The sequence below is a fragment of the Chinchilla lanigera genome, unplaced genomic scaffold, assembly GCF_000276665.1.
Source record: "Chinchilla lanigera isolate Chin_1 unplaced genomic scaffold, ChiLan1.0 scaffold00021, whole genome shotgun sequence".
In the NCBI taxonomy this organism is placed as follows: Eukaryota; Metazoa; Chordata; class Mammalia; order Rodentia; family Chinchillidae; genus Chinchilla; species Chinchilla lanigera.
Genome location: NW_004955422.1, coordinates 14,298,613 through 14,319,805, shown reverse-complemented (window position 1 = coordinate 14,319,805; position 21,193 = coordinate 14,298,613). Strand labels below are relative to the sequence as shown.

General features: G+C 54.5%; 1 protein-coding gene across 3 annotated transcripts in view; it reads right to left on the bottom strand.

Moving 5' to 3' along the window:
* Kcnq1 (potassium channel, voltage gated KQT-like subfamily Q, member 1) overlaps nt 1-21,193 on the bottom strand; it is a 331,994-nt gene that overhangs the window by 224,751 nt on the left and 86,050 nt on the right. For all 3 annotated transcript variants that reach the window (XM_005384206.2, XM_013514208.1, XM_013514209.1), the window contains exons 3-6: nt 10,668-10,794; nt 10,048-10,126; nt 9,318-9,414; nt 8,361-8,501 (exon numbers count right to left, since the gene is read on the bottom strand). In XM_005384206.2, coding sequence (XP_005384263.1) covers nt 8,361-8,501; nt 9,318-9,414; nt 10,048-10,126; nt 10,668-10,794 — 444 coding nt within the window. The remainder of the gene's footprint in view (nt 1-8,360; nt 8,502-9,317; nt 9,415-10,047; nt 10,127-10,667; nt 10,795-21,193) is intronic.

The following is a 21,193-nucleotide window of genomic DNA, read 5'->3' as shown; positions in this document are numbered from 1 at the left end:
TCAGTTGAAGGATCAGAAGAGCACATAGGAAGGCTTAAGTCTCCAGACCCTGACCCCCACACTCGGCACAGCCCACCAGGGTCGTGCAGAAAGAGCTTGGTGGGTTGGGACATGTAGGCCACAAAGCCCACCCACAGGAGGACAGGCCTGTCTGCCCCACTGCCTGCCCTGTCCCCGGCCACCAGCATCGCTACTCACGACCCCCAGGAGACCGGGAGCTCCCACCGAGGCTGGCTGGCCACAAAGAGCTGGGATGGGATGACGTGCCACTTCCTGCCACCACCCCAGGGCTCCAGATGTTTCATTTTTTCTCTCTTCTGAGAGAACAAGACAAGGCTCTTGCCTTCCTTCTTCTTGGTGGGGGAGCTGTCTGTCCAGGGCGTGTGGCAGGACAATAGGAGCAAGGGGCTGCTCCCCCTCCCAGGTTGCCCCCCACTGGCATCTGAGGTTTGCTCCTGGGCCTCTGGTGAGGCGGAACGTGCAGCCCTATAGGGACTCAGGAGCCCACCCTGGCCGTGCCCAGCTTTCAGGCCGCACCCAGAGTCTGCCTGTGCGGCTGTGGCTGGACCTTGAGGACTGGCCCCGAGCCTGGCTCCGATACTTGGCTCCAAGGCTGACTTATGCCATGGACACACTCTTGCCCAGGCAGCAAGACAGTCTGCATGGTGTTCCTGCTGCTGCAGCTGGAACCTGTTGCCTGTGGTCTGCAGTCTTGCTCTGCATAGCCCACTCCGGGCAGCCCAGCGTATATGCTCCAGGGCCCAGTGACAACTGTGACACCAGCCTCAGGTAGGTCTTTCTGGCAGAGAATTGTACAGAGGCCTCCATTTGAGCCCCACCCTACTGGGCCAGCATGGATGGCAGGAGCCCACTTAACAGGCCCCAACTGTGGCCTAGAGAGGGAGAATGACTGCAGCAGTGATTGCTGGTCACACCAGCCCCAGCGAGGCCCTGGCGCTCTCTACCTGCCACTAAGCAGAGGCAGCAGGGCCAGAACCGGGCAGGGACACACACATAGATGCGTGAACAGAGACAGGTGTCCACGGCTCACATAGCTGCTCAAAGCTGCCTGAGCAGGAGGACTGGAAGAGCCCAGGGAGTAGAAGTAATGATGTTCACAGGGAACTTAGTTATCCCCACAGGCACCAGAAAATTTCAGTTTCATCCAGGCAACATGAGGGGACTGATGCCGGCTGAGCCCCACTCCACTGGTGACACACCACGTACTTCCGCAGCTGCCCATGCTGTGCCATCCCTGCAGTGTCACCATCCTTAAAACACACCTGTCCTGCCCACTAGCAGAGCACACAGGAACTGCTTACTGCCAACCCTTTAAATGGACCACCCGGCTTCATGTGCTTGGGCACACACTCACAAGTTCTGCACACTCCCAGGGACACCCCCCCATACATGCTGGAACACACAAGGACCTGTATGGCAACATGGCAACACATGCACACAAGGCAAGGTTGCACGGAGAAGGGCTGTGCTTATGTGTGACCTGCCATGTTAGGGCACACTTGGGCCTGGATACCTGGTACTACCATGCAAACCACCCTCATCTCTGAACAGATATACTTGCAGGCTGGAGCTAGGCCACCTCAAGGGCAGGGCTGATGGTGGGGGCAATAAGGGGTCTGCACCCCACATGGGCGGACTGGGCCGCAGCTGCCTTCACTAAGGCCCAGGCTCATGCAGGGCCACGTGTGGCACACCAGCTACAACAGAGCTAGGCAGGGCAGTGAGACACAGCACTGCCTGTTCTGGGAGCTGGCCCACCTGGCGATGCTGCAGCCCAGAGGGCTTGGCAGGGCAGGGGCCCAGTGCATTTGCTCATCTACCACAGATATTTCCTAGGCCATTGGCAAATCATGGAAAGCACACAAAAGGAAGCCCAGAAACCAGCCTGGAAAGGCCTGAGCCAACAGGGACCCTGGCTCACCCAGCCTTGAGCCTGGATGGCCCCTGCAGCCCAGACAGTTGAGGAGAGTAGACTCCGGCATTTTTATCTAACTCAAACATCTCAGAAGGTCACTCAGCCTGTTAGTGTGAACATGCAGTTTCCATTAGTTTATGCAGCAACCTCCTATTCATTCCATAAAACCCTGCTGCGGAGCTGGGTAGCCTCCGCTGCCTGCCTGAGGCTGTGCTCAGCCCCTGTACTCCTGGTGGTGGGCTCACCACAGCACTTCCTGCCCTGACGGCTTCATAACGCATGAGCTGGAGAGGCCACTCAGAGCAGCACAAAGCCCCACTTGGCTGGGCAGCCCCTCCTGCATCAGGCTGTGGAAGACAAGGCTGGGAGAGAGAGGTCATGGTGCAGTGGGGGTGCAGTGGTGGCGGTGAGCACCCCAGAGAGGGTGGGGTAGGAGAGCTGTGCCCAGATGAGTCAAATCCCTGCAGTCACCAGGCAAGTGCAGTGACGGCAAAGTGGGCCTGGGGGCCTCTAGGTGCCTCGAGCCCTCAGGGAGCCCATAAGGTCAGGACCAGCCTCAGGCCGGCTCCGCTCTGTCCCACACAGTGTGGGCTGCAGCTGTGATGACAGAAGTGCTGGTGGGAAGACCCAGTGTCTCCAGCCAGATTCTCGGAGATTCGCGCATAAATGCATGTTGTTCTTTCAGCATTATTTTGTTGTTGTTGTTTTAGAAAATATAGTGGCTTAGCATAAAATTATTTTACGTATATACACATAAAATGGTTCTATTATTATTTTAACAAATATGGAAGTATTTAAAAGTTGCTCAGCTTTATTAACTATTGATAGATATAACCCACTGAAACAATATCCCACAGGAAGATATGAAAGGGAGGCAACCTGGTGGTGCATGCATGTATCCCAGATCCCTGGGAAGCTGAGAAAGGAAAATCAAAAGCTCAAGCCCAGCTTGGGCAACTTAGTGACTTAGCAAGAACCTATGTCAAAATTAAAATTACCAAAAGGTCCAGGGCTATAGCTCAGTGTAATAGCTCTGAATTCAATCAGTACTACTCCTACACCCCAAAAAAGGCATGAAGGTGTCCAGAGAATGAAATGTCTGCTAGTGGGCCACCCTGGAATGGGTGCAAGGCAGGCATCAGCATCTGCAGGTGGGTGCTGGCACTGTGAGAACTGAGTGCAGGGGTTACCAGTGAACTCAAACCCTGAAGTATTAACTCAGGGTTCATGTATTGGTAAACTTTTTTTTATAACGTTAATAAAAACCTTTAATTATTTTAAAAGATTTTAAATGATTCAGTGAAGGTGTAGTGAAATATTTTTGACTTTTAAAGTTTAAATTAATGCTGAAGTAAAATCTCTGATGAAGGGGAAAGGAGGGATCAGTCAGCGCAAAGCGCCCTGGCGGGAGGGGTCATGTGTGCCAGGCAGGTGTGGAGGCCCAAGACCCTGTCTCCTACCCATCTCTCAGCTCCTGGGCTAAGCCCGCGGTCATAGAAGCCAAGAGCCCAGGCAGGAGTAGGCAACCTAGCAACTGCCCAGCACCCACTCTTCTTCCCAGGCCCCTCACCCCTCCTTGTCTAGTGAATGGGGTCCTCCATCCTCCCCAGGAAACGGCCCATCCGGCAGAGCTGTTTGCTGTTCCTAGACTCACAGACGCAAGCAGCTTAGGAATGGGCTGTTTTATAGCCCTGGTGCCTGGAACTTATCCTCACAGCTGGCCATGGGGAAGGCAGATCTGCACGTCTCCCAGGCGGATGGACCGAGGAGGCAGGGAAGGCACATGGGCTGCTAGTGCTCGGCCCACAGACATGCCATCTAATGACAGGACCCGTAAGGCAGACGGCCATGGGAACAAGCCCTGGTCCCTAGGGCTGGCGGGCAGGGGCGTATCCTCCGCCCACCCGCCCGCTGCTCTGCAGCTTCATGCCCCTGTCAGGGCCACAGGAAGTTTCTAGCTGCACCCCATTCTGTTTTGAGAACCCGCACTGGTGGGAATTTTATTCCTCCCTTTCTGAGGCAGCCTGGGAAAGCTCGCCTCCAAGGGAAGAGGGGGACCAGCCCTGAAGCCCACCTGCAGCTGCACCTGGGGTCCTCGGCTTTCTGTGTCGTCGCTGACTGAATTCTCTGGCAAGCTATGGAAGCTAGTCCATGTCATGTTCTCATTTCACAGAGAGGTTCGACAAGGTGTTCAGTCCCACACAGCAGGCACATGGTAAAGAGGGGATGTGAATACAGCTCCAGGTCTAGTTCTACCCCACCTCCTCCTGTCCCACTGTTTCCTGACACTATCTCTGGAAAGGTCTGGGGCCTGAGATTCCCATAGGCTAATTCCCACTAACCTGAGCTGACCCCCAACCCCCAAGAGGAAATTACTCCTGGGTATCACCCTCACAGGGCCTGGTCAAGTCTGTGTAATCAATGCCCCAGGAGATGTCTAATGGGAAGTAAGAACAGGAAGATGGATATACCTTGTAGACTCCTACTCATCCTACAAAACCCAGCTGCAAAGACCTCTCCTCATGAAAGCCCTCTGGCCAGGGTCCTTTGGACTCTGGACTTTCACTGTACTCTTAGGCTTCACAAGGAGCTCTGGGCAGAAGAAAAGCCCTGGTCTGGGTGGGGCTGAGTGCTGCCACCCTGGATTTAGCTTCTCCAATATCCGAGGAAGTCCTGATACTAAGCCCTCCCACTAAATGGTGCTTAGCTTCCCCAGCCCCCACACAAGTCCCTGGGCTCCGTGGCCTTGCTTTGCCAGGATGCAGCACAGTCTGGGAGGTGGGAACTTTCCAGAGCCTCCAGGTGAGGAACGAAGGGCCGTCAGACTCTGTTTTAAAAGGGGCTGAAATACAGGGGCGGGGTTCCGGCCTTTCCACTCTAAATTCTAAATTTAGATGCACAGAGGTAAACAGAGCCCTGCAGCCGCCAGGTTTTAGAGACCCCCAGGCACTAAACAGAGGAGCCCGTGTTTGCAAAAAATGCTTTCCCTCCACTCAAACTTTTAACACAAACAAATGCGTTTTGTTCCAAGGGCGAAGAAAAAAGTCTTGAAATGCTCCCCAAATGCCTCACAGCCATGCTCGGGCTCCACACTCCAGGTATCCAGGGGCCCTCACATCCAAGTGGGCACCCCTGCCCCAGGGAGAGGACTGGAGGGGACATTCAGCTACGGAGCCAGAACTTTACCAGGCCACTGTGGAAACTGAGGCCCAGTGAGTAGAGAGCGCATCTGCTGAAGTCCACTGGGATGCCCATTGTCCTGGCCACGTCATATCCATCCTGTCCCTCAGAAAGGATCTTATTCCAAAAGAGGTCTTCAAAGGCGTGACTGAAGATCTGGAGACAAGGTCAGACAAGGCGCTAAACCCAGCGACGCCATCCTCAGAAGCGACGGAAAGGAACACAGACAAGGAGCTTGGCAGGATGGGCCAACAGCCACCTGGGCCACCTGAAGCTTTAAAAGACAGGAAAGAACCTCTGGGAGCTCTCAGAGGGAGCATGGCCCTATCTCTACCTCCATTTCACGCTTCTGGCCCCTAGAACTGTCATAAATGTCTACTATTGAAAACACAATATTGTGTGACTTTGTGTGGCAGCCACAGGGAAAAAAAAAATCCACCCATCATCCCAGAACCATGGGACAGGATTTTCTACAGGCAAATCAACTAGTTCATTCATTCACCCAACAGACCCAGCGGCTACCAGTGGCCTCTGAGCCCTGTGTCTGTCTTAGGTATGCATTCAACCCCCAACCAGACAACCACTCCTCAGCTGTGGGAGAGGATTCCAGAGGCCAGGCAAGGCCTGGCACAACTGTAGTGAGAACAGAAAGCCCAGGTCCCCAGGAGGTGCCCCACCTGCGGAGTGCCCTATGGCAACTCCCAACATCAAGATCTCCCAACTCACTCCATCCTCTGTCTGTCCAGATGGGGATCCTGGGGGGCAAGCCTGGGAGGGGGCCGTGGGGAGGGTGAATGAAGCCAGAACAATAGATTGAGAGGGGCCAACTGTCCGGGGCTCAGCTGTGGGTTGGCACACAGGCTGAAAAGCCCCCAAATGGGGCTGCCCCGGCCTGCATTTCTCAAGTTCTGTTTGTCCGAGAAGTGCCAGGAACACAGCCCATAACTCAAGCTTCGGGGGCCGCTCCCACCGGACAGCTGCAGGGGCAGCCGCCGTGATGAATGGGAGCTGTTTGCCCCCTAGGCCAAGTGGCGGGGGGCCCTGGGCAGGCAAGGGCGCAGGGCCCGATGGGAACAATGACCAGGCCAGGGTGCTCAGTGGCCGAGGCACAGGCTGCAGCTGACAGCGCGGCCGGGGCACCGGTGCCAAGCCGGGCACAAAGGGGCCGTGTTCCCGGCCGGCGGGCGGATGTTTGCACAGGTGTGGGAGTAGAGCGCCGCTCTGCCGCGGGCTGAGGCCAGGGAGCAGCCCCAGCAGGCAGCCGGGAAGACAGGCAGGGCAGCGCCAGGGCTGGGCACTGCTTATCAGCCGTGCTGCAGGCTGTCACCTACTCGCTTCCTGCTGCCTCTCGGCCCCGTACTGACTGCCCCCTCCCCAGTTCTCTTGTCCCCCACAAAGGCCCTACCAATTTCCCAGGAGGTCTCTCCCCCTGCACTGCAGGCAAGCTCCCTGCCTGCTGGAGGCTGAACCCTCCCGCCCAGACCTGCACAGGCCTGCCCCACCAGGGCCTTCGGGGACACAGGCCCCCAGGAGGGCAGGGAGAGACCGAGTCTGGGGCTGCCCAACATGGGAGCTGTGTCAGCATGTCTGTGCCTTCCCTGAGCAGCCTGGCACAGTGGAAGCTTCTAGAAAACATACTGACTTGGCCAGCATCAGAAGTACCTATGGCATGCTTGGCCTTGTGGGGACACAGCAGTAGCAGGATCATGTGTCCATCCCACTTTGTACCCCTCAAGTTCTGTGACCTCTCTGTTGGTGGAGGGTGAGGGCTCTGAGCAAGGCCTTCCTTTCCGGATGGAGCACAGAGGGGCACACAGGCCAAGCCTGATGCAGTGTCACCTCCACCACCACCCACCCCACTCTGTGTCCCTGGAGCTTGCACTGCCCCCAGGGCCAGGGCACCTACTGCCCTACTCCAAGGCTGCAGCTTCTCCTCTCCCCAGCCCCAGCCCATGCCCATGGCTGCCACCGCCCTTCCTTCTTTCAGGCTGTAGGAGCCCAGAAAACAGAAGACACCATGTGCAATTGCCTGGGAATAGACAAGAGGCCAGTTGGGGTCTGTTCTAGGCCCCTCACCTCCCTCCCATGGCCTTCTAGTCCTGGCAGCTCTGCAGCGGTGATAGCACCCCCCTGGGCCTTGGTGGTCTCTACATAGCCCACTGCTCCTGCAACTGAGGGGAGATGGGATGGAGAGGGATGGAATCAAGAATGCCATCTGTTGGGTGCCCTCATTTTTAGAATCTGCCCTGAAGCTCAGTGTCCAGATGAAGGCCAGGTCTCCATAGGAGACTTGAGGCTATGGGGCTGTCACCCATTTCCGGAAGGACACTGACAGGCTGGACCTTCCTCAAAACACCTTGGTTAGCACCTTCTGATGCCGTAAGAGCCTGTGCCCAGACCACACACCTGTGCACCAGGACTCTGGAGCTGGGGCTCAGCAGACAAGTCCTCAGTGGCACCCCTCCCTCCCTTGTACAATGACCCCACATAGTCTCAGCTCCAGCCTGCAGCAGAAACCCACTCACACTCTCAATGCAGCATAGCCTTGCTATGGGACCTGTGGAGTTCACATGCAGGTCAGCAGCTACATCCTTCCCCCTACAGCCTGGCACCTTGGGGCCTTGAGCTACTCAAGCCCAGGCTCCCAGCTGTCCAGGGGTTGGAGCCCATCCTCACAGCCAGAATGGCCTCAGGGCCCTGCTTGCACCCACAGGGCCACAGCTTGAGGCAGCAAGAGAAGCCGGGGCCATGTCTGGGAAGCATGGATCTCTGCATCTCTCCCCAGGTCTCTCCACCTGTCAAGGCAGCTTCACATCTCACTCCTCAGGCACAGAAACACTCATGGGGCCAGCACAGACCCTCAGAGACTCCAAGGCACATGCCTGACCCCAGCTACCCAACTCCTGTTTCTAGGATCTGCTCAGGTAAAGGGCAGTAGGGTGGCTAAGATAGCATGTCCTGCTCACCCTCTTGGTCCTACCAGACCTCCCTTCCAAAACACAAGTTCAAAGGCAAAAGTGCTAAAACTTCCACAGGGACCCCGGAGCCCTCAGCATGAAAGGAGCATAGGGTGCTATTGGCTTCAAGTACTCATCTGTGGACAAAAGGCTTTAACCTTTGTATGAAAAGCCCCTGCCCAGGAGGAACCAAATCTTGAGAAACCAGAGCCCAACACGAGCTCTGCTTCTCCTAGGGGCCGTGTGGCCCCAGCCCAGGATCTCCGGCCCCAGAGGCCCAAACTTACCACCCCCCACCACAGTGCATCTGCGTAGCTTCCAAACTCCACACGGCCTGATTCATTCACAGCATCCTTCTCAGCCAGGTACACGAAGTAGGAGGAGAAGATGAGTCCCAGGAAGCCGATGTACAATGTGGTGATCAGCTCCTAACCAGCAGACAAAAGGACATCAGCCCAAAGCTCACAGCACCCCCACAGATAGGGAGGAAACCCATGGGGCCAACATCGGAGGCAGCAAGGGGACGGCCTAGGCATTGAGTTCTAGTATTTACCAGATCGTTCTACAGCTACTCAGGCATGTTTTGTATGCACAGATCAGGGCTCCCAACAGCTATTTTTCACAACTTTGCTAAAGGGTGGGTGTGGGGCTCTCCCCACTCAGAGTGAGGCTGGCTCTCCCCACTCAGAGTGAGGCTGGCTCTAGCTGTCATCCAAGACTGACAACCTGGCCCTGCAGAGCCTCTGCTGACCAATGGCTCAGTCTTCTACAGTGGGATAGAACAAAGAGTTGGTTGGTACCCCGCAGAATCTCGGGGCAATGAGAGGACCTCATATATTCTGACCTGGGCAGCAGCAGCTGAGCCTGAGTTTCTCAGCCTTCAGGATGTGCTGGGTTCTCTTTGATCTCCTGGCTTTAGATTTCTGAGCCTCACAGACTTTTGTTCCAGCTTACATTTTTGTCCTTTCATTTACCCAGAAGTCCTTTGTCCCAGGTTGAAGAAAGGTGGCATCAGATTGGCAGGTGAAGAGGCTGGCACCATAGGGCTGAGCGCCCCGCCAGGGCTCAGGCCTTGGAGTTCATCTAGGATTCTGGGTCCCATCCATATATCCATGTGCTCTGGCACTTGTCTGACCCTTGGCCTCTCAGCTGGGGTGCAGGGTACAAGACTCTGCACCTCATATTCAGGTAAGGCTGGCTATGTGCCTCACCATCCCCCCTACACCCCCACCTGGGCCACGCACCTGGCGGTGGATGAAGACCACAGAGCCCAGGAGCCTCCAGGTGCCTCCCTGGCGATCCACATGTAGCATCCGCAAGATCTGGAGGAAGCGGATCCCCCTGGGAAGGAGACAGAGCAAGAATGGGAGGACCAAGCCAGTCTCAGGCCTTTGCCACTGGGCCCAAGGAGACAGTGAATGGGATAGCGACCCTGCCCCGACCAGGCTTCCACCCTGGGTAAGGGAGACACACGCGTGTCCTCCATGACTGGGATGACTCGCCTCCATGCCTGTCCTCCCAGACTCTCCCTTGGTCAGGTGCTCTGAGTCCTCCCACCCCAGGCAGCCTTTCCAAGCAAGCTCTGATCATGCTCGCTGGCCACCGGATCAGGCTCAGGGCAGCTGCCCATCTCCACATTCCTTTGGTCCCCACACTGCCTACTGAGGAAGTCTGGGGTTGCCCCAGTTTACTGATAAGAAAATCATGTGTCCAAATAAGTTGCCACTCATGTCTCAGAAGCAAGGAAGGGCTGTGGTGAAACTCGAACCCAGGGCCACACCTAAGACTTCAAGGCCCTGAACACAGCTGCCCCAGTGTACTACCTTTGATGGAGTGGGGGAGGGGCGAGCACAGCAGAACAGGTAGATAGAGGGTGAAACCACCCATTACTTGGGACCATGGGGCTTGGTGACAGGCCAGCCCTCCCAGCCCTAAAGAGGGTTGGCCAGCAGGGAGCTTGGCACTCCGACATACCTGATGGCTGATGTGGCAAACACTTGCCCTTTTGAGCCCACACAGAGGACAACCATGGAGGCCACAACCACAATGAGGTCTGCAGGGGAGGAACAGTGAGTTATGACCTCCAGCAGCCGGGCCATAGGGACAGCACACCCTCCACCCACCCCTGGGGTAGAGGCTTGCCATGTTAGAGAGACAGGGCCCCACAAGAGGGTACCTAAGAGGAATCCAGGTGGGGAGTCAGGCAGCACCTGATGGAGAGGCCTAGGTCTCCACTGTGGCACACACGTAGCTGCCTCACCCTAGCTGGAACTGGGTGTTGAATCTCAGGCCTGAACCCCAGCCACCAAGGGCGACTGACACATGGTCAAGCCGTGCAGAGTAAGGAAGACCCTCTGAACTCAGAATCTGAGAAGGGCCGAATCCCATTAGCAGGATTGCAGTGTGGAGGTGGCCCAGGCTGCAGGCACTGGTGGTCACCCCTTGCTGGCTGTGGAATCCTGGCCTACTGTGGGTAGGTAGAGTGGGAGTAGGCTTTTGATCCCTGGGGTGACCGTGATGGTGGTGGTCATGATTTGGGGGTCCTTCCTGGTCTAGAAACTGGCAAAGTATTCTGTGGGGTACATAAGACTCACCAATGATGGAAATGGGCTTCCGGGCAAAACGCAGTCGGCCCCAGATGCCTACATACTTGCTGCGGCAGCCTGCAGACCAGAGGCGGACCACGTACTCTGTCCCAAAGAACACCACCAGGACAATCTCCTGTGGAAGAAGGCAGGTGAGTTCTCCTCAGTTATCTGGGTGGCCATAGGTGGGTAGGATCCTATGCTGGGAACCTCTGCAAAGGGACCCCCCAGAGCAACATGCTGGTCTCCCTCTGTAGAAGCCTATATGTAAGGCTACCTGGAACCCAGGGTCCCCAATCATGGACATCCGATGGGGCTGCTGCTCTTCAGACAGAGCCCGACTGGGCATGGAACCCCATAGCAGGGCTGAAGGCAGCTCTGTGCCAGTGCCCGCACCTGCATACATGATGTCTTCAGGCCTGTGGTCTCCAGCCAGAATCAACTTAAGCCCCTGAGGCCCTACAGTACATGCCCAAAGTGTGGGGTTAGAGAGCGTCTGTCCTTGTGGGACTGTCCCCTTTCACCTCACAGCACTGCCCATCATGGGGGACATAGCATCCACCACTTTTGGCTTTCCCTGAGGCCTGGGTGCAAGAGCTGTAGGAGGAGGGGGAGCTGGGCAGCAGGGCCAAGGGGGCCAGAGACAGATGCCACACCAGCCTTGAAAGAACTCCCCTGGGGTCTTTCCACAGAGGCCAGGCCTCAAGCACAGACCATCCTCTGAATGCTCTGAAGTCAGGGGACTCCAGAGGGTTGAGGGGAGCAAACAAGATGGCCACAGGCAACAGATGGACAGAAAAATGGACAGAAAGGTGGGTAGATGGTGGGTGATGGACAAATGAAGAAGAATGGTATAAAAACCAAGTTCAAAAGGAAAGCGGGCCATTAGCTCTCTCAATGAAATAAGCAGCGAGGCAGACGGTTCCTGCAGCCAGACTCAGTCCCCAGCAGTGAGGTGGAATTCAATTAGCAATAGCCCTGAAGCCTGTCAAGCCGATTGCCAGTGCTTTGTAAAAAAGGCTGGAGGAGCAGTCGCCCAAGGCCTGGAGACAACAGTGGGAGATCAAGGTACTGCCTGGGGTCTCAGCCCTGACTGGCACCCTGAGGGCCCAACACCCTGGAGACAAGTAGCCAATGCTTCACCTCCAGCTGGGCCCCAGGGACCTATTACATGAGCCAATCTGGAGGGGAAAGCAGTGGCTGGCCTGCCATAGGGTGGCCATACCCTCTAGGCAGTCTAGGTTCAGTCTTTGCCCCATCACAGGAATCTAAGGAGGCCCTAGGGAGAAGCCCTTCCAGCCCGCTTTTTCAGGACAGCTTGGGGCTGATCCTCAGGCTTCATGTGCTGTGCAAGTGGCCCCCTGGCCACTTTACCTTTACCAGGACCCCATGGGGCTGCTGCTGCCCCACACCCCCTTAAACCCCAAGCCAGAAGGCAGCAGTGTCTAGAAGGGTAGGTGGTGTAGGGTGACAGCCCTAAGGGCTGAATCCCATTCCCTGGGCATAGATTTGGGAACTCTGGCCTCAGTTTCCTCAGCTGTAGCGTGTGGACAGCAGTGGCAGCCATCTTCATGGGCAATGGTAAGGATTTAATGCCCAAATGCATAGCCCACTGTGACACTCAGGACATGCAACTGCCTGGGACCCACATGCCTAGCTCCTGGCCAGCCTTGGCATGCAAAAGGCCCTCAGGGAAGGCTGGGGTTAGGAAGCTAAACCGACCCCCACATGTGGAAAAGGACTATGCAAAGCCACAAAGCCATGAAGCCACAAAACATTTTGCTTCTCAGGCCTGCTTCCAGATGGCTTCCTGCCTGTCCTCCCTTGGGAGCCTGGAGGGGACTTCTGCTCCAATGGGTGGCACTGCCTGGCCCTGACCCTCACCAGTTCCCTGCCAGGGAGTCCACAATGAGAGGGTGACTGGATCCTGCCATTGCTGGCTCCCAAATGCTATTAATTAGGACAAAATAGCATTTACCATCCAGCTTGTGTTTGGAGCAAGCTTAGTGGATAATGGGAAAAAACTGGGAGAGTGTAGTCCTTTCCTCTTGCAAAGATGTTTGGTGTATGACATAGAATCCTTTGGGGGTGGAATGTGTGTGTTGGTTACACGAGGACAGTGAGGGGTCCCAGCACTCACAGGCTCTGTGGCCTCCTCAGGATAAGGGCTTTGGCCATGATGGCTGAACTCACCAGTGAGAGGTCATGTAGGTCTCATCCATTCCATTCTCAAGCCTAGGACACTGCCCACTCTAGTTGACATTCAGTACGCATTTGTAGCAAGAACCACAGGAGGAAGAGAGGGGAGAAAAAGGAGGAGGGAAGAAGGCAGGGAGGAACAAGCAAGAAAATCTGGAGCTGTCCAGTAATAGGGACTTTGGTTCATCTTTGTTTCCTGAGATCCTGGCCTGGCAGGAATGCTGAGCCATGGAACCACATGTGTCTTTGGCCAACATGAAGCCCAGGCTCTCAATCCTTGATGCTGAGCTACAGGTGCCCATGACTTCTAGTGGGGTTGGGGTGGGATGGCTCACCTGACCACTGGTGGCCCTGATGGTGAACAGTAGCACCCCAAAGGCAGCAGGCTTCTGTCCCTGCTCCTAGGGCCCACATATGACTGGTGGATCAGTATTTCACAGGCCTGTCTTATTTTTTTTTTTTTTTGTCTTCTTTTAAAATACTTGTGTTTGTCACTTGCCTTTTCTAGTCACATTTTTAAGCAGATTTGAACTGCTAAGTTCTTAGAAAACACCTTGATGTACATAGTTGTCAGGGATGGCTTTTGGTGGCTAAAGGTCCCCTCAGATGACCCTTGTCTAACACTTGGGGAGAACCTATTTGGAGGGCAGCTGCAGAGACAGAGGTGCATGACTCTGGAGGGGTGAGGGGGGAGGAATAATTTAAAATGACAGGAGTCCCCCAGTCCTATCTGGCTTGAGGATATAGTGTGAGGCCCACCTGGGAAGGGCTTGATCACTGCTCCAGCCTAGGTAGGGCCAAGTTAATCAGTGTGGAGCTGCTAGCCAGCAAGGATGGAGCTGAGGAAAAGTCATATCCCAGATCACACATAGCAGGATCCACTGTTTGTTCAGAGATAAAACCATCTCCAGCTTGATCAGTCTCACAGACAGGGCAGGGCTGAGTGGGATGGCATTCAGGGCCAAGGCCATGCTGGGACCCTAGGGTGCTGGCACTCAGCAAGGACGGGGCCTGCAGAAGAGCTGACCCCCAAACCACATGGTAGCCATGCAAATTCAGGGCCAATATTCCCAGATGTAAAGCAGACACACCTTTGCCTAGCTCTGGCTAAAGGATGCCAGTGCAGCATCAGCAGTCCGGAGCTTAGGGGCAACCCATCTGCCCTCTACCTTGGCAGGGATGGGCCTAAGTCTTATTTACCCTTTAAGATCTGGGCCAGGGACATGGTGCCTCAGGATGGAGTGTGGCCTATGCTCTGCTCCACAGATATGAGGAGAGACAATCTTGGGCCCAGGGGCAGAGATCTCCATTGAGACCACAACAAGACCAAAGAGACAGAGGCCCTGTCTTCCCTGGCCACTGTCCCTCAGATCAAAGCAATGCCACCTTCTGTCAGCAGGGGCTTTGTGGATAGAGACCCTGAGACAGATATGCACACCAAACACCAACCCTGTGGCTCCTCAGACCCCTCAACAGCAGGGCCAGTGATGGCTATTTCCACCATGAGGGGAAGTCAGCCCAGCTAGGGGTGGATGGCTCATCCTGAGACCCTCTGTTAGGACAAGGAAGGGAGGGAGTCCATGGCAGAGGCTCAGACAAGATGAAGCATAGGTGTCCCTGGGCTGGTACGTGAGGCCATCCCCACCACGGAGAGCTGACTGCTGCCACACACAGCATTGCTGGAGTTTCTTGGGGACAGTGGGATCTCCAGGAGCAGCCTGTGACTGTAGGAAAATGGTTGCAGGCTATGGCTAGAGGACACTGAGGTGTAACAGGAGGAGACCTGGGAGTGAAGGCGATCTGGAGAGACTGAGAGCTACCAGCATGGCCAGGTTAGGCCAGGTCATGGAGGTGCCCAGGTCCCCTGGAGTGAGATGGGAAGATGGGCCTGGGCCACATGGAATAATGAGAACCACTTGCCACCCTGACAGTCCTCTCACAAGACGACAGGCACAGGAAGGTGCCCGGCCAGTGTAGACAAGAACAGGGCATAAGCCAGCTGTGCAGGCACAGGATGCAAGCCCCCAGCACCCCTGTCCTCCTGTCTCCAGACTTGTGCCGTCCCTCATGCTGGGCACTATGGTCAATTGCCAGGTTTCCTGGGAAAAGTCTGCAAATAATCGGTTCTGGGGCCCATCCATCCACCTAAGATCCGCTATAGCCTGCCATTCTCCCGCACACTAGTCCTGGCTCACACATTAGCTCAATCTTCTGGAGCCTGGATCCAGACCCACGCTGGCACCTCCTGTCTTACACCTGGAAGCTCTTAAATGCTGGCTCTTAGTGGCATTATTTGTGGGACTTAAAAATTATTTTTAAAAACAAAGCTCCTAACCACCCAATTAAAAAAAAGCAAAGGACCAAAATAGACATTTTTCTAGAGAGGCTGCACCAAGGGCCAGAGATGCCTGCTGTCACGAACCATTGGAAATACACATCCCCCGTGAGATGCCACCTCACACCCAGCCCATCATGAGCAAAATGATGGAAAACACTGAGAACTGATGAGGCAGGCACAGACCTGTCACCAAACACTGCAAACGGGGCGTGGAAACGGCATGGCCACTTCCTGTGGAAAACCTTAGAGGTTCCTCAACACAAATGCGAAATTACTATCCATTCAATTCTGTTGTGAACCTAGAACTGCTTTAAGAGAGTCTTCAAAAAAAAACCAAACAACCTATGAAAAGACACAATTATTGTACAACTCAACAACTCCACTTCCAAGTTTACACCCAAAAGAGCTGAAGGCAGGGACCTCATTAGAGCCAAGCATGGCCTGTTCCCAACGGCAGCTTCATTCCCAACAGCTGAATGGTGTTGTCTGCTGACAGAGGAGAAAAGAATAAGATGTGGTCCACCCGCATCCCGGAATAGCGGCGGCCTTCAAATGCACACTGCAACCCGGATGAACCTTGAGGATGTGATGCTCAGTGGAAGGGGCCAGGCCTAGAAAGGCAATCACTGTGTGACTCTACTCACAGGAGAAGTTTAGAGCAGTCAGATCGGGATGGGGGAGCCAGGGACTGGGGAGTCAGTGTCTAATGGGGACAGAGCTTCGGTTTGGGGAGATGAGAGAGTCCTAGAGACAGACAGTGGTGATGGTGGCGTAACAGTGCGAACGTGCTTAATGCCCCTGAACTGTGCACCTATGATGGGGATTTTGTAGTGTTTTACCATAGTAAAAGAAAATGGGGGCTGGAGAGGGGCAATGGGGAGTGATTGTTAATGGATATGGGTCTCCCTTTAGAGTGGTAAAAAATTTCCAGAAATAGACTGAGATGGTGGTTATGGAACCTGTGACTGCACTAAACACCACCAAACTGCACTGGATTTAAAAGGGTTAACACAGTGAATTTTATGGTGTATGTGTTTTACCATAATAAATCTGGTGCCTCCTGCTCCCTCCGGTTAGGTCTCCTGTGGGCCTGAGTCTCTGCCACATCTTGGCCTGTGGCCCTGGAACGTCCTCTATACCTGCCCTCAAGCTTTGGCTCTGAATCCTCAGACTTCTGCCAGCTCAGCACTGAGTAGGACAACTGAGCACACGCTGCCGGCTGCAACATGTCCCTCCGACCTCCATGTAGTCCCTTTTCAGGAAGCGAGAAGAGCTGAGGTCATGTGCACAGTTAGGCAGGATGGTGAAAGTAAGGGCGGTTCCCGGAGTTCTATCGCACTAGCGTGTCAACAAAACGTGTGTTGAATTGGGCTTATGGCACTTGGGTTCTGAATGCTGACAGGGACATGGTAAGGCAGTTACTCTGCCACCAGAGACTTCGCTGTGCATATTGAAACCTTGCCCCTTGGCAGATGGACACTGTGACCCTCAACCTGGGTCCAAAGATCACAGCATGTGACACTGAAGGAAAAGACAGCTCAGAGCCACCAGAGGAACAGCCCTGCCTGGGAGTGTGACAGCACACTTACCTGGATTTCCTACTTGAAGTGTGCAGAGGGGGAAAGGTCACACACCGACTCCTGCATTTGCAATCCCCATGGAACCATCGCTCACCGAGAAGGATGAAGGTCGCCAGGCCGCAGTCTTATCTATTGTTTTATTTTTATCAGTTAGTGAATCCACAACAATGGGAGGTTTTCTAAGGCCCAAAGTGTTTTTGAAGTTCGGTGCTGCTGGCACCGTGTGATTTAGAGCTCGGAGGACTTCCCGCACCAATAGCTCCCGAGTGGAGGGCATGGGGCACCTGCAGGGCAGCCGGCTTAGGTCTCTGCTCAGAACCCTTGGATGAAAGACTTTTTTGTTTGTTTGCTAAACAATAAAGAAGCCTCACAGATGCTTATCATGATTATGTTAGTGTCTCTGGGGTTACTGTTCTATTATCTTTTTAATGAAATAATAATCTTAAAGAGGGCTGAAGATTAACTACGGAGGATTAATGGCTATATTTTTGGTTGGGAGCCCTGGTAGGACAGGCAGGTAGGCAGAGCTCTGCAGAGCCAGGGTCATGAAAACAGCACTGGCCTCCCTGGTAGCCTGTGCACTCCAGACAGGGCAGATCAGGGACATAGGCCTAGGAGACTCCTCACTAGAGTTCAAGGCACATACCAGGTCCCTCACAGACCACCACCAAGGCAGGAAGTAGTGTGGGAGCAGGGGTTAGGGTCTCACCCTCCTGCACAGCTGGGAAACCTGTGCAGTGGCCCTGCATTAAGCCAGAGGGTTTCTCAATGGGAGGCAGTGATCCCCATAGCACAGACTCCAGCAGGCAGTCTTCGAGCCAGTGGGCTTTGGGACCAACTGTTTCAACTCCACGTGGGCCCTGATAAGCCACAGAGAGCGCCATCCTTGGCATTTCCAGGGGGGTCAGTTGGCCGGAGACATGGTGCAGGCATGCAGGCTGCTCAAAGCGCCTTTTGTTCCGGGGCCTGCCTGTGGCCAGCTGCTCCCAGCCGAGAGCCTGTGCTGAGAGCCCATGGGCCCCCCTGACATGTGCTGGGCACAGCTGGAGCCCTCAGGCCACGCTTGCCACCCACCCTCGGGAGCACTAGCTTTCTACCCTGCCAGAGCTATACCTGGGGTCCACGTAAGCTCTGGGGCTGGAGGGACTCTGAGGAGCAAGCAGAGGATACACAGTCAGGGTTCAGCTGCCCACACCCTGCTGGGGAAGTGGTTCCTGCCATCATTCCTCCTCTCAAATGGCCCTTGGCTGTGGCACTGCTCAGACACCACACTGAGCCGTCAGCCCTGCGCCTGGATCCCTGTGGCTCAGTTGCTCCCTTGCAGCCCAGTAGACATGCAGCCCACGGTCTTGACCATGGGCCCCTCCACACTGCCCAAGGCCTGGCAGTCCAAGGTGCAGCACAAGTCAGCAGGACATTTAGGCCCCGTTGTCCCCAGCAGGGACACAGGGGCAGACGATGCCCCTAAGGTACAGGACAATACACCCAGGAACCAGCCTTTCCCTCAGCCAGCTCTGAGTTCCCACAAAAGCCCATAAGCTGTAAGACAGCACTGGAGGCAGAGCCCTCCTTCGGGGAAAGAGCAGCAAAGCCCAGGCAGAAAGCAGGTTCCAGACGCCACAGGCCACGTGTTGGCAGCTGCTCTGTGTCCTCACCCAATAGGGACATCCTGATTTTGGGGCAACTCTAGGCAGCACAGAGCCTCTTTCCCCCGAGAACCAGCTCCACCTGCCAGCTGTCCAGGCGGCCATTCTCCACACTGAGCAAGAGAGCCTGCAAGGCTTGCTCTGTTGCCATGGGGAGGGGCGTTCCCATCCACGAGGCAGCCAGGCCCTTCGAGTGGGTGACAGCTGTTGTCTGGTCTGCCCATCCTGGACACCACTGTAGCAGGTGGCATGAGGCCCAGTGTCCACTGTGGGCTGTCTGGAGAAGCTAACTTGAGACTGAAGCCACAGGGGCTGGCCATCTCCCCTTTCCTTGTTCCATACCCAACGAACTCCGGAAGTCCCCAGGTTACTGAGGTCCAGGTCTTCCTGCTCTTCCTCGGTCCTGGGCCTACCTCCCTGGTCACCCTTGGGATCCAACTCCTGTTCTAGCAGGAGCCATATCCAATTTCACTATAGCCCTCCAGACCTAGTGGCCAGCCCAGCAGGGCCTTGGATGCCCCAGCCCAAAGGCAGACAGACCACTTCCTAGGTTTCCCAGGAAGCTCCTCTAGGACACCTGATAGTCTTTCAGAGAGCAACAAAAGTGTGCTTTTGTCATTCATGGGACTTGAGCAAACCATGCAAAAGAACAAAGCCTGCATGCCAAGACTCAAGTGATTCCGCTTGCCAGCTCAGAGCTCCATTCCAGGCCTCCTAGACTGGTATTTTTATCTGTAGTCCTGTCACTCACATACCTAATCTGAGTGGGTCCAAGCAGGAGGCAGCTGGAAGCTTCAGTCCTGTGTGCACAGTGTGTGTCTGGGGCAGTGGTGGTGGTGGGGGTGTTTGTCTCTGGTAGGAGAGGGGAGAAGGTCAAGACAAGAGATTTGGACCACACCCTCAGGCCTAGCACATTTCTGGGCCCATTATTGTCAGGGCCAAATCTTTCCCAGGATTGTAAGCTTTCGGGCTCAGCCTCTGAAAGTGGCTGCCCACCCACAGTGGGAGGAGAACAGGGCCCCTCGGTAATTTTAATTTCACATGTACTGCACTGCCAGTGCCTTATGGATGCCGACTAGAGTTACATGCATTTCAGGTGGTTTAATGAGGTGCTTCTAGCCCTGGGACCCAGCTTGCTACAAGCCAGTGAGGTGGGGATACCCATGCACTACCAGCTCCCTTCCTCCCTGCCTGGGTGTTCTCAAGGTCAGGAGGCGGACATGGGGCTCAGAGGCGAACTGACACCTGGCTGGGACTGGGGAGGCCGATGGTGCCAGGAGGAAGCCTACAGGCCAGCCCATCGAATGCCTGCCCAAGTGAAAGCCATGCAGTCCCCAGACAGCCCCAGGGTACTGAATCCAGCCATTACCTAGCAGTGGGTAGGTATACAGAAAGTGCTCCAAAGTATGTGTTTGCACAAGGCAAGGTGCAAACGTCATTATTTTTTAATTTACTAGATGGATTTTAGCTTATCCATGAAGCCTTGGCACAGTGATGTGGAAGGCAGCATGAAAGTGAGAGAACTTAGATGTCTGCAGGTGGTCCATGGTGGGTGAGGGGAAAGGGAGGCAGCAAGAGCCAGGCTAGATGGGACGTGTCCTTCCACATGCAGAGGGCTCCACTTTGCACCATTCCCCGTGCAAACGGCTTCTCCACCTCAGCTTGCATGCTTTCTCATACTTACTAAGGACAGTGTTCCTTAATCCCAGAATAGTACAATTGTTGGTTTTGTTTTTAATATATTAACAATTTAGTTCTAAATTGTATCGGGTGTTGATCAGAGAACATGGCCAATTAAATCTCAATGTTTTGAGGCATGCTTGAGTTTTGTGTTTTTCTTTTTTATGGCCACATAAAGGATTGGTTTCCTTAGTGTCCCATGGGCATCAGGAAACAAAACATCTCTATTATTGGGATCCGGAATTACGGAGCTGGCTTTAAAACACGGTGCTGACATTCCTCACCACCGCTCCCACGGAATCTGGACTTTGCAACCAGAAGAGCTCAACGAAGGATGCTACAGTTTCCTGGTACTTCCTGTCTCCTGGAATGTTCCTTCTGGGGCAGGTCTGAGAGGGAGCTGTGCAGCACGAGAGGCCTGGCTGCGGACCCCCCCACCAGCCCTGTAGTGTACCATCGAGGAAGTGGAGCTGCCCCAGCCAACGAAGCACAGGGCAGCAATGGGTACCCACCCCACCCCACCCCCACAGCCCTGGACTGCAGCCTGGGGAGCAGAGCGCTCTGCTGGCTGTCTGCAAGGACTATACGTGTGGATGTTGTTCCATAGCTGTAGATAAGAGGAATGGTTATTCCAGATTACTGTTGAGACTCAGAAACTGCTGGCAGCAGCCACCTCTTGCTGTCTGTGTCCTTGCTTTTTTTCACGTCTGCTAGAATTCTACTCTGAAAGAGCTGCGTTGAAATCTCACAGTTATCACATGAACCCACTTTTCCTTACACACTACTAATTGTTGTGCTTTTACATATTTTATGCTATTTAATGTTTTAGCATTTATAACTAGGCCACCTCGAAATCCAGAGCTGTGTGTCACCCACATTTGCCTTGTATGGGCCTCCATGTTGATAATACTGTCCCTCCTGGTTTTGTTTTTTTTGTTCTTCTATTTTTATACACAGTTTTAAAAAATTTTTATTTTAATCATTCTTTTATTCTTCAACTGTCCATTATTGGTTTGCTGTACTTAATTCTTTTACTTTGGGGGTCTTATTGGGAGGGGTTGTTGTTGCTGGTTTTTGAGACAGGGTCTCATT